The sequence below is a fragment of the Amblyraja radiata genome, chromosome 26 (genome assembly GCF_010909765.2).
Source record: "Amblyraja radiata isolate CabotCenter1 chromosome 26, sAmbRad1.1.pri, whole genome shotgun sequence".
NCBI lineage: Eukaryota > Metazoa > Chordata > Chondrichthyes > Rajiformes > Rajidae > Amblyraja > Amblyraja radiata.
In genome coordinates this window covers 20,270,741-20,288,994 of record NC_045981.1, presented here as the reverse complement: position 1 = coordinate 20,288,994, position 18,254 = coordinate 20,270,741, and the positions used below count along the sequence as shown (strand labels likewise).

The 18,254-nt window shown below is 45.9% G+C and overlaps 1 protein-coding gene across 1 annotated transcript in view; it reads left to right on the top strand.

The window, feature by feature from the left end:
• The window catches only part of unc13d (unc-13 homolog D), a 75,101-nt gene that overhangs the window by 53,801 nt on the left and 3,046 nt on the right, over positions 1 to 18,254 (top strand). The window contains exons 24-30 of the mRNA XM_033044415.1: positions 563 to 631; positions 1,922 to 2,001; positions 11,104 to 11,209; positions 12,478 to 12,549; positions 14,374 to 14,457; positions 15,318 to 15,438; positions 15,523 to 15,649. Coding sequence (XP_032900306.1) covers positions 563 to 631; positions 1,922 to 2,001; positions 11,104 to 11,209; positions 12,478 to 12,549; positions 14,374 to 14,457; positions 15,318 to 15,438; positions 15,523 to 15,649 — 659 coding nt within the window. The remainder of the gene's footprint in view (positions 1 to 562; positions 632 to 1,921; positions 2,002 to 11,103; positions 11,210 to 12,477; positions 12,550 to 14,373; positions 14,458 to 15,317; positions 15,439 to 15,522; positions 15,650 to 18,254) is intronic.

The following is an 18,254-nucleotide window of genomic DNA, read 5'->3' as shown; positions in this document are numbered from 1 at the left end:
GCAGAGGCTGGAGTGGGCAGGGCCGGCAGGTTCCCCTCTCTGAACTAAAATGCCGAACCATTCCAAAACTTCCCCAGAATCTGGGCAGGTTTCTGAGGAAAGTTAGGCTCCATACTGACCTTTTAACTCTTGATGGTGGGCCAAGACTAAGTTCCCTGTTCATGCAATGGATAACATTAATGACTGATGAGATTTCATTTATCCTTTGTATGGGGCACACCTAACTCACACTAATGAAGGAGCTGTTCAGAGGTCTATTCATCAAGCAGTAACAGAGCAAAATAAGAAACAAATACTAAACGGCCACAGCTGGAAGTTTTACCAAGTGCAGTCTCACACTGCACTAGCTCGGCAGTCAGCAAACTGGGCACTTCCTGCTGGCCCCAGGGATTGACTCGAGCTGCTGGTTTGACCTGTGACTTAATGACCCTGCTTTGTTTTTGTGTTACTTTCCTAATCCAAGAATTGGGATTAGTTAAACTGGGGGATCATTAAAGGCTGAAGGTTCTGACAATACAGATTTAAAAAACATCATCAAATGTAAATCCTTTGTGTTTATCAGCTGCAAGCAGACATAAAGAAACACATCCACAATCTGTCCACATCCTGTCATGATGTGCCTTTGGAAAATGTGAGTACTATATTATTAACAGTATAGAAAGTCTTGGCAACAGCAGTTGCTTTCTTTACCTACATATTTATTCACAGGTGATGGTGACTGATCAATGTCAAGGCCCACATGCATGGCTTTGAGAAGGAGGTGGATCGTTGCTGCTTTAAGCCATGCAGTTCCTCTGGGCGCTCGCACGGCGCTGCTGAGGAAGGAGTTTCAGGATTTAGACCCAGCAACATCTTTCCAAGTCAGGAAAGTGTGTGACATGTCTGGGGAACCTGCAGGTTGATGGGTCTGCTGTGCCTGCTGCCTTTGTCCACCGTGGTGGAGGTCGTTGGCTTGGGAGGTGGTGTGAGACTAGCCTGGACGAGTAGCTTTATGCATGGTACATACTGCAGCCACATCACTGGTGGCAGAGAGAATGGATGTCGAGTGTCTGATAGGGTGTTAATCAAATGGGCTGCTCTGTCCCAGATGGTACTGAAGTCTTAGAGTATTCTGTCACAATTCTGCCTTGTAGAAGGTGGAACTGCCTGTGGAGTCTAGGAGGTGAGTCATTCACCAGAGAATACATAGCCTCTGGTCCACTCCTGTAGCCACTGCACTTCTATGGCTGTCCAAGTTAACTTTCTCGTCAGTGGCATCCCCCCTGATATTGATGGTGAAGGACAATTATGGTATGGACTATCAAGGTTAGATCTGCTTGTTGTGGGTGGTTATTGCTTGTCATTTGTGAAGTGAATGCCACTTATTAGCAATGAGCAGGATCTAGGCAGGCATTGGCTTCTTTGTGTACTGAAGTTGTTTTGAATGGAATGGGGCTAACCTACCTCCATCTTTGTTCATCTATGACATTCTTTGACATTGGTTGTCTGTGAGATTAATGGAGTGGAAAAGGAGGAAACATTTTGAGAATTAAGAACTTTGAGAATTGATATACGGGTGAGCTAAAGCTACTGCAGGAGGGTTACAGACATATACCCCTATTGCAATGTTTAAGAAACATTTACTATCGCAACATTTAAGAAACATTTAGACAGGTACATGGATAGGATAGGTCCAGAGGGATATGGACCAAATGCAGGCAGGTGGGACTAGTGTGGATGGGACATGTTGGTCCATGTGGGCAGGCGGGGCCGCGCTGTTTCTACGCTGTAAGACTCTATGATTCCACGTGATCAACGTGGCTGATTGCAACTTCCTCTTCCATCGTTTATCATGTTTGTGTAATCAACCTTTGTACTGCAGATCTATTCCACCTCCAAACTTTTATATATGTCATAAACATATTTGCTTCGTTCCCTTTAGGTGATTGAGCCCTTAATGAAATTTCTGGACAATGAATTTGCATACATGGATAGAAACCTGGTACAAGAGAATTTTCAAAGGTATGTTACAAACTCATTAAATTATCAAAAATCATTTTTGTAAATCTGAAATAAACAAATTGCAGGGGATGTACAGATCTGGACAAAGAAAATATTTCTCATGTTTGTGCTGGATCAGTTGTCGAATATATTAAAGACAGATTGGTAGATATTTTTAAGATAATGCAGTATTCAATTCAAATTTTTTTTTTCAATTCAATTCAATTTATTGTCATTTGGACCCCTTGAGGTCCAAACGAAATGCCGTTTCTGCAGCCATACATTACAAACAAATAGACCCAAGACACAACATATTTTACATAAACATCCATCACATTGCTGTGATGGAAGGCCAAAAAAACTTTTCTCAGTATATGGGCAGTCCAGTAATACCTATTACCGACGCTGTTGTTTCAAAGCTTCAGAGGCCTGGAGTCAATCTGGAATCGCCCCGCCTTGCCTCTCTGAGCTGCTCCACCCATACGCTCCTGCCCGCTCCCTCAGGTCAGCTGATCAGCTGCTCCTGGAGGTACCAAGGTCTAAGCGGAAGCTCAGAGGGGATAGAGCCTTCTCTGTTGCTGCTCCAGCACTCTGGAACGCTCTGCCGTTGCACATCAGACAGGCCCCCTCACTGTCCATCTTCAAAGCCAGTGTTAAAACACATTTATACTGCCTGGCTTTTGACCATGCATGAGACTTTGCTCCTGTTTTTAGTGTTTTTTAATATTTCTTTATTTTGAATATCTTTACTTACTCCATCTTTTAATTGTTATTATTGGTGTGTATTAACTTTTTTGTCAATGATTAGTGATGTACAGCACTTTGTTGCAACTATGATTGTTTTTAAAGTGCTCTATAAATAACATTATTATTATTATTACTATTATTAACCTCGAGTGCTGTCTGTGTGGAGTTTGCACATCCTCCCTGTGACTGCATGACTTTCTCTCGGGTGTCCTGGTCTCCTCCAACATTCCAAAGATGTTGGGAGGATAATTGGCCACTGTAAATGCCCCTAGTGTGTAGATGAGTGGTCGAAACGGGGTTGGGGGGGCAGATGATGGGAATGTGGGGAGAATAAAATGGGTCAGGGTGAATGTAAAAATGGGTGCTTGATGATCGGCACAGACTGGGTGAGCTGAAGGGCCTGTGTCTGTGCTGTATCTCTCTCTCTCTCCCACTCGGCTGGGTCAATGTGGGAATGTGGCACTGAATTGAAGAAAATACCAGCCATTATCTTATTGAACAGCAGACCAGGAATGAGGGGCTGAATGGCCTGTCTCTGTTTCTAATGTTAGGCATGTAACTTCTGAAGAAATATCTTCTCCGTCTTCAGCTTGGATAAACAGTTGCATCAGAAAACATCAATAAACTGCCTTTGACACATGAGGATATCAGGATCTAGTGCCAGTCAATCCTGGTGAGCAGAAACTTGGCATCAACCCAGACCAGATGTTAGTGCTTCAAGAAACCAGTGCAGATATTTTAAGACAGTTTACGAGTTAAGGGGAGAGGCCATTCACCAGTTCACGGGGTAATCATTGATGTGGTTTCGATGGAGATGATACTGAGTAATAAACTGGCACCAGTCCCATCCAGTGAGTCTGCATTCACCCTGTAGCTGCACCAGATGTGCTTGATATCAGATCATCTTTGTTTCACTGCCACCTTTCATTGTCAAGTCCTATCAAATTGATGGTGGACCTTGTCCTCCCATACGTATCTCTGCGACCACCTCCAACTATAAAACGTCACTTATCTTTACCACTCCAGGTCAGCTCTCCAGTGTTTTTTTCTTTCCTTTTGTCTGTACTTTGGCATCTCCTCCCCCATCCTCTCTCCCTCTCTAGCTCTCTCATCGCCAATGCTCTTTAAAATGTCTACAATTATATTGACCTGTGTAAAGTTTTTGGATTACCTTCTTGTGATGAGCCTTGGGGTATTTCTTAAGATGCAATAAACCCATGCTCCTGTGCCAGGACTGCAGTGCCAGTACTGAAAGCCACGGGCTCTTACCCACATTACAACCCTTATTGAAGCATAGGATTCTGAGGGGGGGGGGGGTAACTAAATGTGGAGGGGGCTGGGGGATGTAGAACCAGGGGGTAAAACAAGGATGGGGAGATATTCCTCTCTGGTGGTTGGAGCCTTGGATTATTTTTGACAGAGATGTTTCAACTCTGGGGGATTCAAGAATCATGGAGGACAGGCAGGAAAATGCAGCTGAGGCCAAGATCTGATCTGCCATGATGTTATCGGAAAGCAAGTGAAGCTGGAAGGGTAGACTGGCCAGATCCTATTCCAATGACACAGGTAGGGGAGGAGATGAGGACCTACTTAGGAAGTTAGGGAGTCGGTTTAAAAAAAATAGGACTTCTAAGGTTGTAATTTCAGGATTAGTACCCGTGCCTTATGTTAGTGTGGCAAGAAATAGAAAGATGAGTGCAGTTCAATATGTGGCTAAAGGACTGAGGGAGGTGATCAGATACGTGGATCATTGGGCTCTCTGTCAGAGATGAGGTGACCTGTACAAAACCTGTACACCTGAACTGCAGGGGACAAATATCCTTGCAGGGACGTTTGCCTCTCAAGAGTGGCTGAAGGATGTGAACCAGAGCAGCAGGTCAGCAAGTGGAGGGACTGATGGGAAGGTCGCGGTTTTGACCAGCAGGTCTCAAAGGAAGGGAGAGGCCAACGAACATGTCGAGATCGACGGGGTGAAATGTGTTTATTGAAATGCAAGTAGTCTGTGGGTAAAGCAGATGAACTTGGAGCCTGGATCAGTGCCTGGAACTGTGATGTTGTGGCCATTACAAAGACTTGGATATGAGAAAGACGGGATTGGCAGCACAATGTTCCAGGCCTTCAGATGTAATCCAGAGAAGTAAAATATGTGGATTACTAATCAATGGAGGATGTCACAGCTGCATTCAGAAAGGATATATTGGAGGGTTCATCCACAAAGGCAATATTAGAACTCACAAATAAGAAATATGCAATTACTCTGATGGAATTCTATTATCAGCTTCTAATAGCTAGCAGGAGATGGAGAAACAGATATTAGTTAAGTTTAGAGATACAGCACGGAAATTGGCCGAGTCCACACCGTACACTAACACTATCCTACACATACTATGGACAATTTCACATTTATACCAAGCCAATTAACCTATAAACCTATACGTCTTTGGAGTGTGGGAGGAAACTGGAGTTTCCTGGAGAAAACCCACGCAGGTCATGGGGAGAACGTACAAACTCCGTACAGGCAGCACAGCTTCCATCACTTTCACAGGCAGCACGTTCCTGACACCCACCTGAGTAAAAGAACATGACCCATTCATCTCCTTAAACTCCCCCCCCCTAGCCAAAGCTCTGTCCAGAGAAGAAGGTTTTGACCATCTACTCTAGGTCCTATGTGTAGGAAGGAATTGCAGATGCTGGTTTACACTGAAGATAGACACAAAATGCTGGAGTTTCTCAGCGGGATAGCCAGCATCTCTGGATAGAAGGAGTGGGTGACGTTTCAGATCAAAAGCGGGTCTATATATCGGGCGGCATGGTGGCCCAGAGTTAGAGTTGCTGTATTACAGCGCCAGAGACCCAGATCCGATCCTGACTACGGGCGTCGTCTGTACGCAGTACTGTATGTACGTTCTCACTGTGACCGCGTGGGTTTTCTCCGGGTGCTGTGGTTTCCTCCCGCACTCCAAAGACCCACATGTTTGTAGGTAAATTGGCTCCTGTAAATTGACCCTAGTGTGTAGTTCTGTTGTACGGGGTGATTGCTGGTCGGTGTGGACTCAGTGGGCCAAAGGGCCTGATTCAACACACTATATCTCTAAAGTCTAAAGTTTAATGTATCTATTATTATTATGTATTATGTATTAGTATAAAATGTATCTATTATTTTACTATTAACTGTACATATGTGTATTGGTTGTTGTGTTGTATTTCTTTTAACGGAGGAGAAGCAAATGGAATTTCGTTGCTCAGTTTTGTGCAATGACAATAAACATATTCTATTCTATTCTATTCTATAATAACCAAGGGAGGGACACACCCTATCTGGTTCCCTCGCATGGTGTGAGGGAGCGTTCTGCTCAAATTATGCACGGTAAATGTGATGGTGATGGTGGTGATGGTGATGGTGGTGATGGTGGTGGTGGTGGTGGTGATGGTGGTGGTGATGGTGGTGATGGTGATGGTGGTGGTGGTGGTGGTGATGGTGATGGTGACAGTGGTGGCTGCACAATCATGGTGTACAGGGAGCAGAGCTCTCAGTCTGGCTGGTCATGTACCGTGGTGACCTGCAAGCCCTGGAGATCTGGGGGCAGGTCATGGAGCATCGAGCTGCGAGCCATTGCCCATAAAGTAGGGTTGGGAGGAGATATTTGAGGACCATGTTCACTCACTCCACAGGGTCCTGGACTGGCAGATAGAGGGCTGGGTTGTGTTCACCCCCCTTGCTTACTTTAGCCAACAACCGCCTCTTTTGTCTTGTTGGTGCTAAGATCACCCAGCGATTGTTAGTCTTGTGCCTACACTGGCGACATTTCCCACAATTCTGTTGTCGGCATTCTGCACGGAATAGCAATCTGCTCCTGACGGGGAGTATCTATTTTGGGCGGCGTCTCCCAGTTCCCGCTGCTCCCAGCTTGATCCCAAGCGACATCTCTCTGTCCTTTCAGCGCAGACTCCTGCATGATCAGCAGACCTCTGATTGAATCACCCCGAGACAATGGCCGTGGCTTCCATGGAAACGGATGTTGTGGCACAGCCTGAAGCTGCAGCAGAGCGGGCAGGTGGAGCTCGGGCACAGGCGAGGGAGGGATCTCGCCCAAAGCTGCTATTTCCATTCTGCATGTATAATGTAGTTTGGCTCTAACACCTTTCATTTGCAGTGTTAGTCATTAGTAAACAAATGCCTGCCGACAGCAATTAACACTTAATTAGGTTGTCAGTTTATGACTGCTTATTTGAAAGGGTGGTAATTACTGTCAGCAGAGGATGAGCTAGAACTTGGAGATTTTGCGAGGTTTAAACAGATTTGCTTCTGCAGCGACCAAGTGCTGTAGCAAGGGATTTGGAGAGAGCTGTGGAAGTGGCCCAGTCCATCACATAAACCAGCTTTACCTTCCTCAACTTCATCTACACTGCAGGCCACCTCAGGAAAGCAGCCATTAAAATCAAGGGTACACAAAAATGCTGGAGATACTCAGCGGGTGCAGCAGCATCTATGGAGCGAAGGAAATAGGCAACGTTTCGGCCTGAAACGTTGCCTATTTCCTTCGCTCCATAGATGCTGCTGTACCCGCTGAGTTTCTCCAGCATTTTTGTGTACCTTCGATTTTCCAGCATCTGCAGTTCCTTCTTAAATAAAATCAAGGACCATTTTTATCCCAAGCATTACATCTTCTCCCCTTTCCCGTCAGACAGAAGGTACACACGAGACACAAAATGCTGCGGTAACTCAGCAGGTCAGGCAGCATCTCTGGAGAAATAGGAAGAGGTGACATTTTGGGTCGAGACCCTCCTTCAGTCTGAACAAGCTCCTCATCCCGAAATGTCACCTATTCCTTTTTCTCCAGAGTTGCTACCAGACCCGCCGAGCTACTTCAGCATTTTGTGTCTATCTTTGGTATAAACCAGCATCTGCAGTTGCTTCCTACATAGAAGATACACGCCATCAGATTCAGGAACAGCTGTTATCAGACTGCTGCACAGACATACGTTAGGTTGTAGTCCCAATCTCTCAATCTACCCCATCATCATCTTTTTATCTGCACTTTTTCAGACTGAAGAAGGGTCTTGGCCCGAATCGTCACCTATGCATGTTCTCCAGAGATACTGCCTGACCTGCTGAATTACCCCAGCACTGTGTGTGCTTTTGTAAATAATAATGTTGTGCATCATACCCAGAGTATATGAATAGAGTAAGTAAACTGAGAAACTGAGAAACTAAAACTGAATAGATTAAGTAAACTGAGAAACTAAACTGAAACAAGTTCAAGTGAGTTTATTGTCATATGTCCCTGTATAGGACAATGAAATTCTTGCTTTGCTTAAGCACACAGAAAATAGTAGGCATTTACTACAAAACAGATAAATGTGTCCATATACCATGATATAAATATATACACACATGAATAAATAAACTGATTTTTGTGCAAATAGCAGAAAGTGGTTATTAATAATCAGAGTTTTGTCCGAGCTAGGTTTAATAGCCTGATGGCTGTGGGGAAGTAGCTATTCCTGAACCTGGTTGTTGCAGTCTTCACGCTCCTGTACCTTCTACCTGAAGGTAGCAGGGAGATGAGTGTGTGGCCAGGATGGTGTGGGTCTTTGATGATACTGCCAGCCTTTTTGAGGCAGCGACTGCGATGAATCCCCTCGATGGAAGGAAGGCCAGACCCGATGGACTGGGCAGTGTTTACTACTTTTTGTAGTCTTTTCCTCTCCAAGGCGCTCAAATTGCTGAACCAAGCCACGATGCAACCGGTCAGCATGCTCTCTACTGTGCACCTGTAGAAGTTAGAGAGAGTCTTCCTGCAGAAACTAATGCAAGACACAGAAATGGCCAGTTCTGATACAGACAGACTTAAAGAGTGAGCTACCTAAAGCTGGAGAGTTTGAAATCCCTAAGCTTGCATTGAGCCTCCTTGTAAGAGTGCAGGAGGCCACAAACACAGAGTTCGGAGAGGGATAGAGAATCAAAGTGGTAGCAACCGGCCGCTCAGAGTCACACATGCATTTAAACACAGGTACTCCACAAATCACTTATCCAGTCTGTGTTTGCTTTCCCCAGTGAAGACGAGGCTATAGACGAGGCCATGTTGGGAACATTAAATGCAGAACCCCAGATTGAAAGAAGCGCAAGTGAATTACTGCTTCACCTGGAAGGACTGTTTGTGTCGTTGAGGGTTGGGGAAGGAAGAGGTGAATAGACAAACCAGCATCTCCTGTGGTTGCATGGCAACGTTAAATATGATGGGAAGTGGGTGGTAGAAACAGAAGAGTGGACCAGGGGGCTGTGAAGGGCGGTGTTGAAATGTTGATGTGATCACTCTGATGTGATCCCTGTCAACATGTGCCTTCGCAGATGTGTCTGGTGGTGGAATAATGTAGTTGGCAGAAATTGAGAGGGATGATCTATGGAAGGGGGAGGCTAATTGGGTGGAAGGTGAAGGCCAAAAGAACTCTATTCTTGCTCTGTCCACAAGGAAAAGGAGTGGGAGCTGTGGTGCAGAAAATAAATGAAATGTGATCAAGGACTCTGTCCGCAGTAAAGAAGTCCAGGAAGAAATGTTTTCTTGATTAGTACGAGTGTCAGAGATTATGGGGAGAAGGCAGGAGAATGGGGTTCGGAGGTAGAGATAGATCAGTTATGATTGAGTGACAGATTAGACTTGATGGACAGAATGGCCTAATTCTGTGCCTATCACTTGATCTATGATCTTATGAAAGAAGACATTTCAGAAGGCTCTGTTGTTGAATGTCTCATCAGAATAAATATCACGGAGAACTGGGAGATGAGAATAGAGCCTTCTAGAAGGTAGGAGGGAAGGAAATACAATAACAATTCCTTGAGATGTTTCTACAACTTGATTAGAGTCCACCAGTGGTAAATTAAATTGATTGGACATGATTTGGAAAGGCACACACCTGTCTATATAAGGTCCCACAGATGACAGCGCATGTCAGAGCAAAAACCCAAGCCATGAAGGTGAAGGAATTGTCTGTAGACAACTGGGTCAGGATTGTGTCGAGACACCGATCTGGGGAAGGGTATAAAATAATGTATAAAGCATTGCAGGTCTCGAAGAGCACAGTGGCCTCCGTCATTCTTAAATGGAAGAACTTTGGAAACACCAGGACTCTTCATAGAAACATAGAAATTAGGTGCAGGAGTAGGCCATTCAGCCCTTCGAGCCTGCACCGCCATTCAATATGATCATGGCTGATCATCCAACTCAGTATCCCGTACCTGCCTCCTCTCCATACCCCCTGATCCCTTTAGCCACAAGGGCCACATTTAACTCCCTCTTAAATATAGCCAATGAACTGGCCTCAACTACCTTCTGTGGCAGAGAATTCCAGAGATTCACCACTCTCTGTGTGCTGGCCGCTCGGCCAAACTGAGCAATCGGGGTAGAAGGGCCTTTGTCAGGGAGGTGACTGAGAACCCGATGGCCACTCTGACAGAGCTCCAGAGTTCGTCTGTGGAGATGGGAGAACCTTCCAGAAGGACGGTTCTCTGCAGCACTCCACCAATCAGGCCTTTATGGTAGAGTGGCCAGACGGAAGCCACTCCTCAGTAAAAGGCACATGATAGCCCACTTGGAGTTTGCCAAAAGCACCTAAAGGACTCTCAGTTCATGAGAACCAAGATTCTCTGGTCTGATGAAACCAAGATTGAACTATTTGGCCTGAATGCCAAGCGTCACGTCTGGAGAAAACTAGGCACCGCTCATCACCTGGCCAATACCATACCTACGGTGAAGCATGGTGGTGGCAGCATCATGCTGCGGGGATGTTTTTCAGCGGCAGGAACTGGGAGACTAGTCAGGATCGAGGGAAAGATGAACGGAGCAAAGAGATTAGCAGAGAGATCCTTGATGAAAACCTGCTCCAGAGCCTTCTGGACCTCAGACTGGGGCGGAGGTTCACCTTCCAACAGGATAATGACCCTAAGCACACAGCCAAGACAACGCAGGAGTGGCTTTGTGGCAAGTCTGTGAATGTCCTTGAGTGGCCCAGCCAGAGCCCGGACTTGAACCCGATCGAACATCTCTGGAGGGACCTGAAAATAGCTGTGCATCGACGCTCCCCATCTAACCTGACAGAGCTTGAGAGGATCTGCAGAGAAGAATGGGAGAAATGACCCAAATACCGGTGTGCCAAGCTTGTAGCGTCATACCCAAGAAGACTTGAGGCTGTAATCGCTGCCAAAGGTGCCTCAACAAAGTGCTGAGTAAAGGGTCTGAATACTTATGTAAATGTAATATTTCAGTTATTTATTTTTAATTACTTTGCAAATATTTCTAAACACCTGGCAACAGTATGGCAACAGTACATGACTCAGTTCCACACTGCACGTTTTAAAAACTTTCATTATTCTCACAGCCTTCTAGGTTTCCTCTGGACACACATAATTGATGTCATCAACTTGACGTCGTATCAGTGTGGTGTTTCCCAAGCACTTTATTCGAGGCTGAGATACACTTTGCAGGTGAGAATCACTGACGGACTTGTAGCAGGTGTGAAGTTCATTAGGTGTAGGATCAGAATAGGGCCATTCGGCCCATCAAGTGTACTCCGCCATTCAATCATGGCTTGATCTATCTTTCCCTCTCAACCCCATTCTCCTGCCCTCTACCCATAACTCCTGACACCTGTAAGGAATGGTCTTCTAAGATGCAGGGACCTTTGGGTGAAAAGTGGGTGAAAGGTGCACACAAAATGTCGCCACCTTTTTATGGTACACATGAATTGAAGTCTTAAACCCACCACAACTGCAAGGAGGAGGCTTGCTCACTGAGTGCATGCAGGGGAAACTCCAGCATGCATAACCATGCATGGGGAAATGGCATTGAATTCTGTGCATAGGCTTGTTTTCCCTCCAGGAAAAGGGATTTTGTAGATGCACACCTTGTATTTTTAAAAGACTCCTCCACTTTTTGTTCTATTTCTGAAGGTATTAACTCATCCCTTTTATAACATTATTATCCTCCGTGTGATGAAGTTCCCTCGTATCCTGAGCGTCCTTACCTTTAACTTGTGCAATTGGAATTCTTCACTCTCTGACGAACACATAGCTCGGGTCAGCCTTGTGAGTGCTCATCCATAATGCATCCTTAGCTGCAAATTCTTTCTACTTGTGATGGGGCAAACATAATTGAACCATCCATCATTGTTTTATAGTCATAATGAGCCAGTTTAAGGGCGGGTTTCAGCCGAGTTATTTCCCTGAGTGTCCAACAATTTCAGTAAAATATCTATACCAATCTAATTAAGCAAAATAAATGCCATTTTAGTGAGTAATTGACTGGGGCATCATCAAAAATTAGCTTGATCCGTTTGTTAAACATAACCTGGGTTTTTCGCATCTCCCAGACCTTGCTGCTCAGCTGTAGCAGGGATGGAGGAGCGTTCAGTTTTCACACTGGCTAATACAATGGATGTGAGCATCATTGGCCACACCAGTGTTTAGTCCACCTCCTGACCCAGCTTCATAAACTGCTGCACCCTGTGCATGGTGCATGCCGGCACAGTGTGTTCAGTAAGGAATGGATGAGCTTGTGAACAGCACTTGTGTTCCCCGAGCACATCTGCAGCTATCAAGGTGTCCACAGTTGAAAGGTTTATAATAAGTTTTTTAATGGGACTGTCGTGTAAAACACTGACACCGTTCCGATGCATTGGGTGTTGGACTGTTAGCCTGCTGTGACGGTGGGGTCTGTGAGCCTTGGTTATTGACACCGAGTTGCTTTGTTTCAGTGCCTGCTGCACAGCTTCCACGCTGAGGGAAACGGGCTGCCACTGGACAAACTCCAGACCGCCAGCTTTGAGGTGAGTCACTGAATCGAGTCCCCTGTCTCGATGGCTGTAGGTGACACTGCGCGGATTTCATTCTGGGAAAAACCAAGCTCAGGACGCGACTTTGGATGTGTGTGAGCCCTCTTGTCTCAGGAGAGTGGGAATCCTGCACCAGGCCAGTGGTTTGCAGAGAGAGGACATAATTAGTTACGACACTGTGTTTGCTATGGTGGTACCATGCATTCTGTGATGCTGAAAATCAGGGTATCTGTGTGGTCCCCGTTCTTTTGTGATTTTAGTGGGATGGAGTGGAGCGGGGAGGTGGGGGGGGGGAGGGATGGTGGGAAGGAGGGGGTGGGTGGGAGGGAGATGGGGGGAGGGGGGGAAAGGTGTGGAGGAGCATAAATGGTGACTGAAGTTTTTGGAAAACAATTTAATTTTGGACCTTACCAAGAATTTCACTCATTGAGATCCCTCCCAGCCCCTCTGCCCCTTCTCACTCATCACTCTCTCTGGAAACCTTCAATCATTCTACTAATTGTTCTATTACATTATTTATACTCCCATGTTTCCACTAACCTGCAAGAACACATAACAGAAGGACCATGGACAGGGTGCTCCGTCCTGCAGCCTGGCCTCCATTCAATATGATCACGGCTGATCCAAACGAAGCCTCAACTCCTATGTCAGTTCCCCAAAACCTTCAATCCCTTGAATCTATCAAACAGTTTGCAACCTCTTGTTTAAACCGCTGTGATTCAGCCCTCCACAATCCTCGAGGTGGAGAATTACAGAGATTCATCACCCACTGTGAGAACAACTTCCTACACAGCCTTGTTTTAAATAACCACCTCCTTGTTTATGTCCCATTATTCACTCTCAACATCTGCCTTATCATGCCCACTTGGGATGCTGTTAAGATCACTTCTCATTCTTCTAAACTCCAAAGGACACAAGTTTAATTTTAATTGCCGTCTGGAAATCCAAATCCACCCCTTCTACAGGTTCCACTTTATTGATCCTGCGAGTTACATCTTCGGAGATCCCCGCTGACTGCATTGATTGCATGGAGCTTTTCTAAGTGGCTATCTGTTTCTTCCTTGATAACAGATGTTAAGCTAATCGTCACTGTGTTTTACACCCATGCTACATCTTGAACAAGGGGATCACATTTGAGGTTTTCCAATCTGCTATTATTTTCCTGAACTCAGTGGCTTTGGATAAAATGCAACCATTGGCTCCATTCTCTCCATTAACTGCTTCCTTTAAAACCATCGGCTGCTGACCACAGGATCCCAGCGGTTTGCTCTCTTTAACGTTTCCCAATACCAGGTCTCTCAAAATATGGATTATTACAAGATCTCCCCTCTGTTTAAGACCAAATCGTTGTTTGCAGGTCACTCCACCATAAGGACTAGTCCAAAGTATTGGTCGAAATTATCCGCCATTTCTACGTTTAATCCCCAGAGCTCTATGTCACTCCGTACTTATTTCTTTTTGGGTTTATTAAACTTCCCTTCACTTAGATCCTTCTCTATGCTCCAACTCCCCCTCCTCCCCCCACATTGCTTTAAAGCTCTCTTTAGATCCTAGTTATATGATTCACCAGGACACTAATCCCAGTATAATAATCCGAGGATTATTGCTTGAGTAATAATGCAAGCTGCTCATAATCCCTCAGCACCATTTATTCCACTGTCCCAAAATTCTTGAGGTGGAAAAGCTCCCCCTTAATCCTTACCTTGGGCCAACTCTACCTGTTTAACTGGCGATACCTGAGGTTTAGTTGCCTGCTCACTACTGACACTCATGTTTTGCTGGCTGCCACACTTTGCTGTAACCCTTCTTTTATTTCAGGTTCTTGAAGCTCATTTGGCTCTGAATGCAGCAAGCACCCATCAGCTGATCCAGAAGTATTGTACAAAGAAAATCCAGCAGCAGGTCTGTAGTTTTGAATCTCCTCTAATCCAATACTAATGGATGTGTGACAAATATATCAGAGATATCGTGGTCTCCCAGTGAAATTAAAGAGGTTGAAATATCAGTTATCGGTACCATTCATAACCAGTAGGGAACATGGAGGTGGATTGTAAAGGGTCCACCTGTGTGATTGTTTCTATGTTTATTGCTGGCATTGGAGATACTCAATTGTCAATGGTCACATCTGTATATATGCAGCTATTCTGATGTTCTAAGGTACATGAAGGGCATGAAAGAGCGGCACGGTAGTGCAGCCGTAGAGTTGCTGCCTCGTAGCGCCAGAGACCCGGGTTCGTTCCTGACCACGGGTGCTGTCTGTACATTCTCCCCATGACCTGCGTGGGTTTTCTCCAGGATCTCCAGTTTCCTCCCACACTCTAAAGACGTACAGGTTTGTTGGTTAATTGGCTTCGGTAAAATTGTAAATTGTCCCTCGAGTGCATAGGATAATGTTAGTGCACAGGGATCACTGGTCAGTGCAGACTCGGTGGGCCGAAGGGCCTGTTTCTGTGCTATATCTCTAAACTAAACTAAAGTGGGGTTACCAGGAATCAAGGGTCGGCATGAAAGTGGTAAGATGATGCAGGAGTTGGTGAAGAGATTTGGAACCAAGATTTCCAGAGCACGGGATCCAGAGGCCAGTGGGGAGTAGAGGGCGGGAAGTACAAAGCAGAGGCCTGGGTGAAAGGAAGGGAGAATGTCAGGGAGTGTTGTTGGGTTACAGAGTCTATAAAGATACGAGATTCCTTAATATTCCCCACCTTGAGGCGCAGTGGGAATAATGTTCCTCAAACTAACGGTTTTCCCCGTTACATTTGAAGGCTACTGTGGAAACATCCAAGTACGGTGCCGTGACTGTCAAAGTGTTTTACGACAACCAACTCCAAACGCTCCACGTTGAAGTCCTGAATGCCGTCAACCTCATTCCACTGGATTCCAATGGTAAGGCAAATAAAGATGGAGGTTCGGGTTGAGATGAGTTACACTGAGTCTTTTCCTCATTCCCTCCGTAACTTCCCTGTGCAGGTGCCAGTGATCCTTTCGTGGAGGTGACTCTGCAACCTAAGCATGTCTTTCCAATGGTGGAAGGCAAAACCACACAATGCAAGTACAAAGACCTCAACCCTCTCTTTGATGAGACCTTCGAATTCAGGTACAGAGCGAATTCTGATGGTGTTTGTCCCTCATTTATGTCATTGTCACTTTTCTATCTGAACTCCTGGCCGATCCCCTTCTTCGCCATCTCATGCAGACCCTCAGGATTGAGGAACGATTTGCTTCCATTCTGGTTTGCTGGGTCCTGAGGGGCAGACACTTCCAGAGAGGCAGTTGGTGGCTGATGGGGCAGGTGGATGGGGAGATTCTGAGATGGTTCCTCAGGGGGAGGTTTGACCCTCCAGGACTTGAGCCCACCTCCTTAAAGCACCACCCCCATTCCTTAAAGTGTGTCCTCTGGTTCCTGATGTCCCTATTCTGTGGGATTTTATTTGATAACATTCCTGTGAAACACCATAAGATGCTTTCCTATGTCAATAGACGATAGACAATAGACAATAGGTTCAGGAGTAGGCCATTTGGCCCTTCGAGCTAGCACCGCCATTCAATGTGATCATGGCTGATCATCCCCAATCAGTACCCCGTTCCTGCCTTCTCCCCATATCCCCTGACTCCCTATTTTCAAGAGCCCTATCAAGCATCCAGAGAACCCGCATCCACCGCCCTCTGAGGCAGAGAATTCCACACTCACAACTCTCTGTGAGGAAAAAGTGTTTCCTCGTCTCCGTTCTAAATGGCTTACTCCTTATTCTTAAACTGTGGCCCTGGTTCTGGACTTCCCCAACATCGGCAAAGATGACATCATCGTTGCTTTGGCCCCACTACCTGTCAAGGTATGGTGTATTTGTGCCCATTCTTTGTTTTCACCACAGGTTATTTTGCTGCAGGTTCTGACCAAGACTGATCATTGACATTCACTAGTTTGTAGCCAAGAGTAGAAACCTTGGCTATCAAAATGATAGGGTGCAGTGGGCAGTGGTGACATCTTTACACACCCAGTCAAGAACTGAACTCGAACCACTCACACCTTCCCTTCCCCTGGCACTTTCCCCTGCAACCACAGGAGGTGCAACACCATTCCCTACAACCCCTCCCTCACCTCCATTCAGGAACCCCAACATCCCTTCCATGTGAGACTGAGATTAGCCTGCACCTCCTCCAACTTCATCTATTGCATTTAGTGTTCTGGATATGGCCTCCTGTATATTGGTGAGACCATGCATAGACGAAGCGACCTGTTCTCTGTCCACCAAGGCCAACTGGAGCTCTTGGTTGCAAGTCACTTAATTCCCCATTTCCATGTCGACTTAACTGTCCTACCTTGGCCTCCTCCACTGAGGCCACACACAAACTGGAAGAACAGCACCCGCTATTCTGCTTGGGCAGCTTACAATCCAACGGCATGAACATTGAATTCTCCAATCTCAGGTAAACCTCCCCACCCGTCTATTTCCTATTAGTTTAGTTCAGTTCAGTTTAGTGATACAGATTTGGGCCCACCGAGTCCGCACCGACCAGCGATTAACACTATCCTACACTAGGGACATTTTAAAATATTTATACCAAGCCAATTAACCTACAAACCCACACATCTTTAGAGTGTGGGAGAAAACCGAAGTTCTCGAAGAAAACCAACGCAGGTCACGGGGAGAATGTACAAATTCCATACAGACAGCACCTGTTACCAGGATTGAACCCGGGTCTCTGGCGCTGTAAGGCAGCAACTCTACCGCTGCACCGCCATGCCGCCCGTTTGATCCACCCAGGCTCTCTCATGCAGATCATTTTCTCCACTCCCCCCACACCCCATCCTCTGCTTCTTTTCCCCTCCTACACGATCTCTTTCTTTGTTTTGCCAACCCTCCTCAATCCCTAGTTTACCCCACTCCCTATCACCCCCATCATCATTGTTGAAAACATCAACGGGCACGGTGCCTTACAACGCTATGTACGATAGGGATCGCAACTTCTACTGAAGTGTGGATGGCTGTTGGCTCGCTAGGAGCTCATCCGCCCTTTGCCAGGTCTTGTTTTTGGTCCTGCTGGGGGTTCACATCCCCCTCCTCACCTGGCAAACCAGGTGGGGGAGACGGTTTAGTCGCTGACTATCCAACCATGGAGCAGGTAGCACAGGATTACATGGTACCCATGGGGGAGGGGGGGGGGGGGAACTCCTCTTGACCTGACCTACACCCCACCTATTATCTTCCACCCTCTGGACACCTTACTTTCATATCAAATTCAACTTTCTGCAGCCCTTTGTCTTCTCCACATCACCTTCAACTTTTGTGACTATCTCCACCCTTTTCTCCTCCACCCAACTCATATTCCAATTAATCCCTCCTTATTTGGGTCCACCTATCATTCGGCAACTCTAGCCCCAACCCTTCTGCTCAACACCTTTCTCCCAGCTATTATTAATACTCCATTAATATGAAGAAGGGTCCTGACCTGAAACATCGTCTGGATGTTGTCTTTAATAAAGCTTTTGATTTTGCCTTACGATGGGCAGATCTAGAGGATTAAGGCAGGTGGGATTCATGGAGACATAGGTTGATGGGGTCAGGGCTGGGACCTCTGTTGTTTGGCATTGATATTGGCTTATTATTGTCATGTGTACCGAGATACAATTTAAAAACTGTGTGCTATCCAGTCAAATCATTCTATATATGAGATTTGTTTTTGTATAAAATGATTTGAAT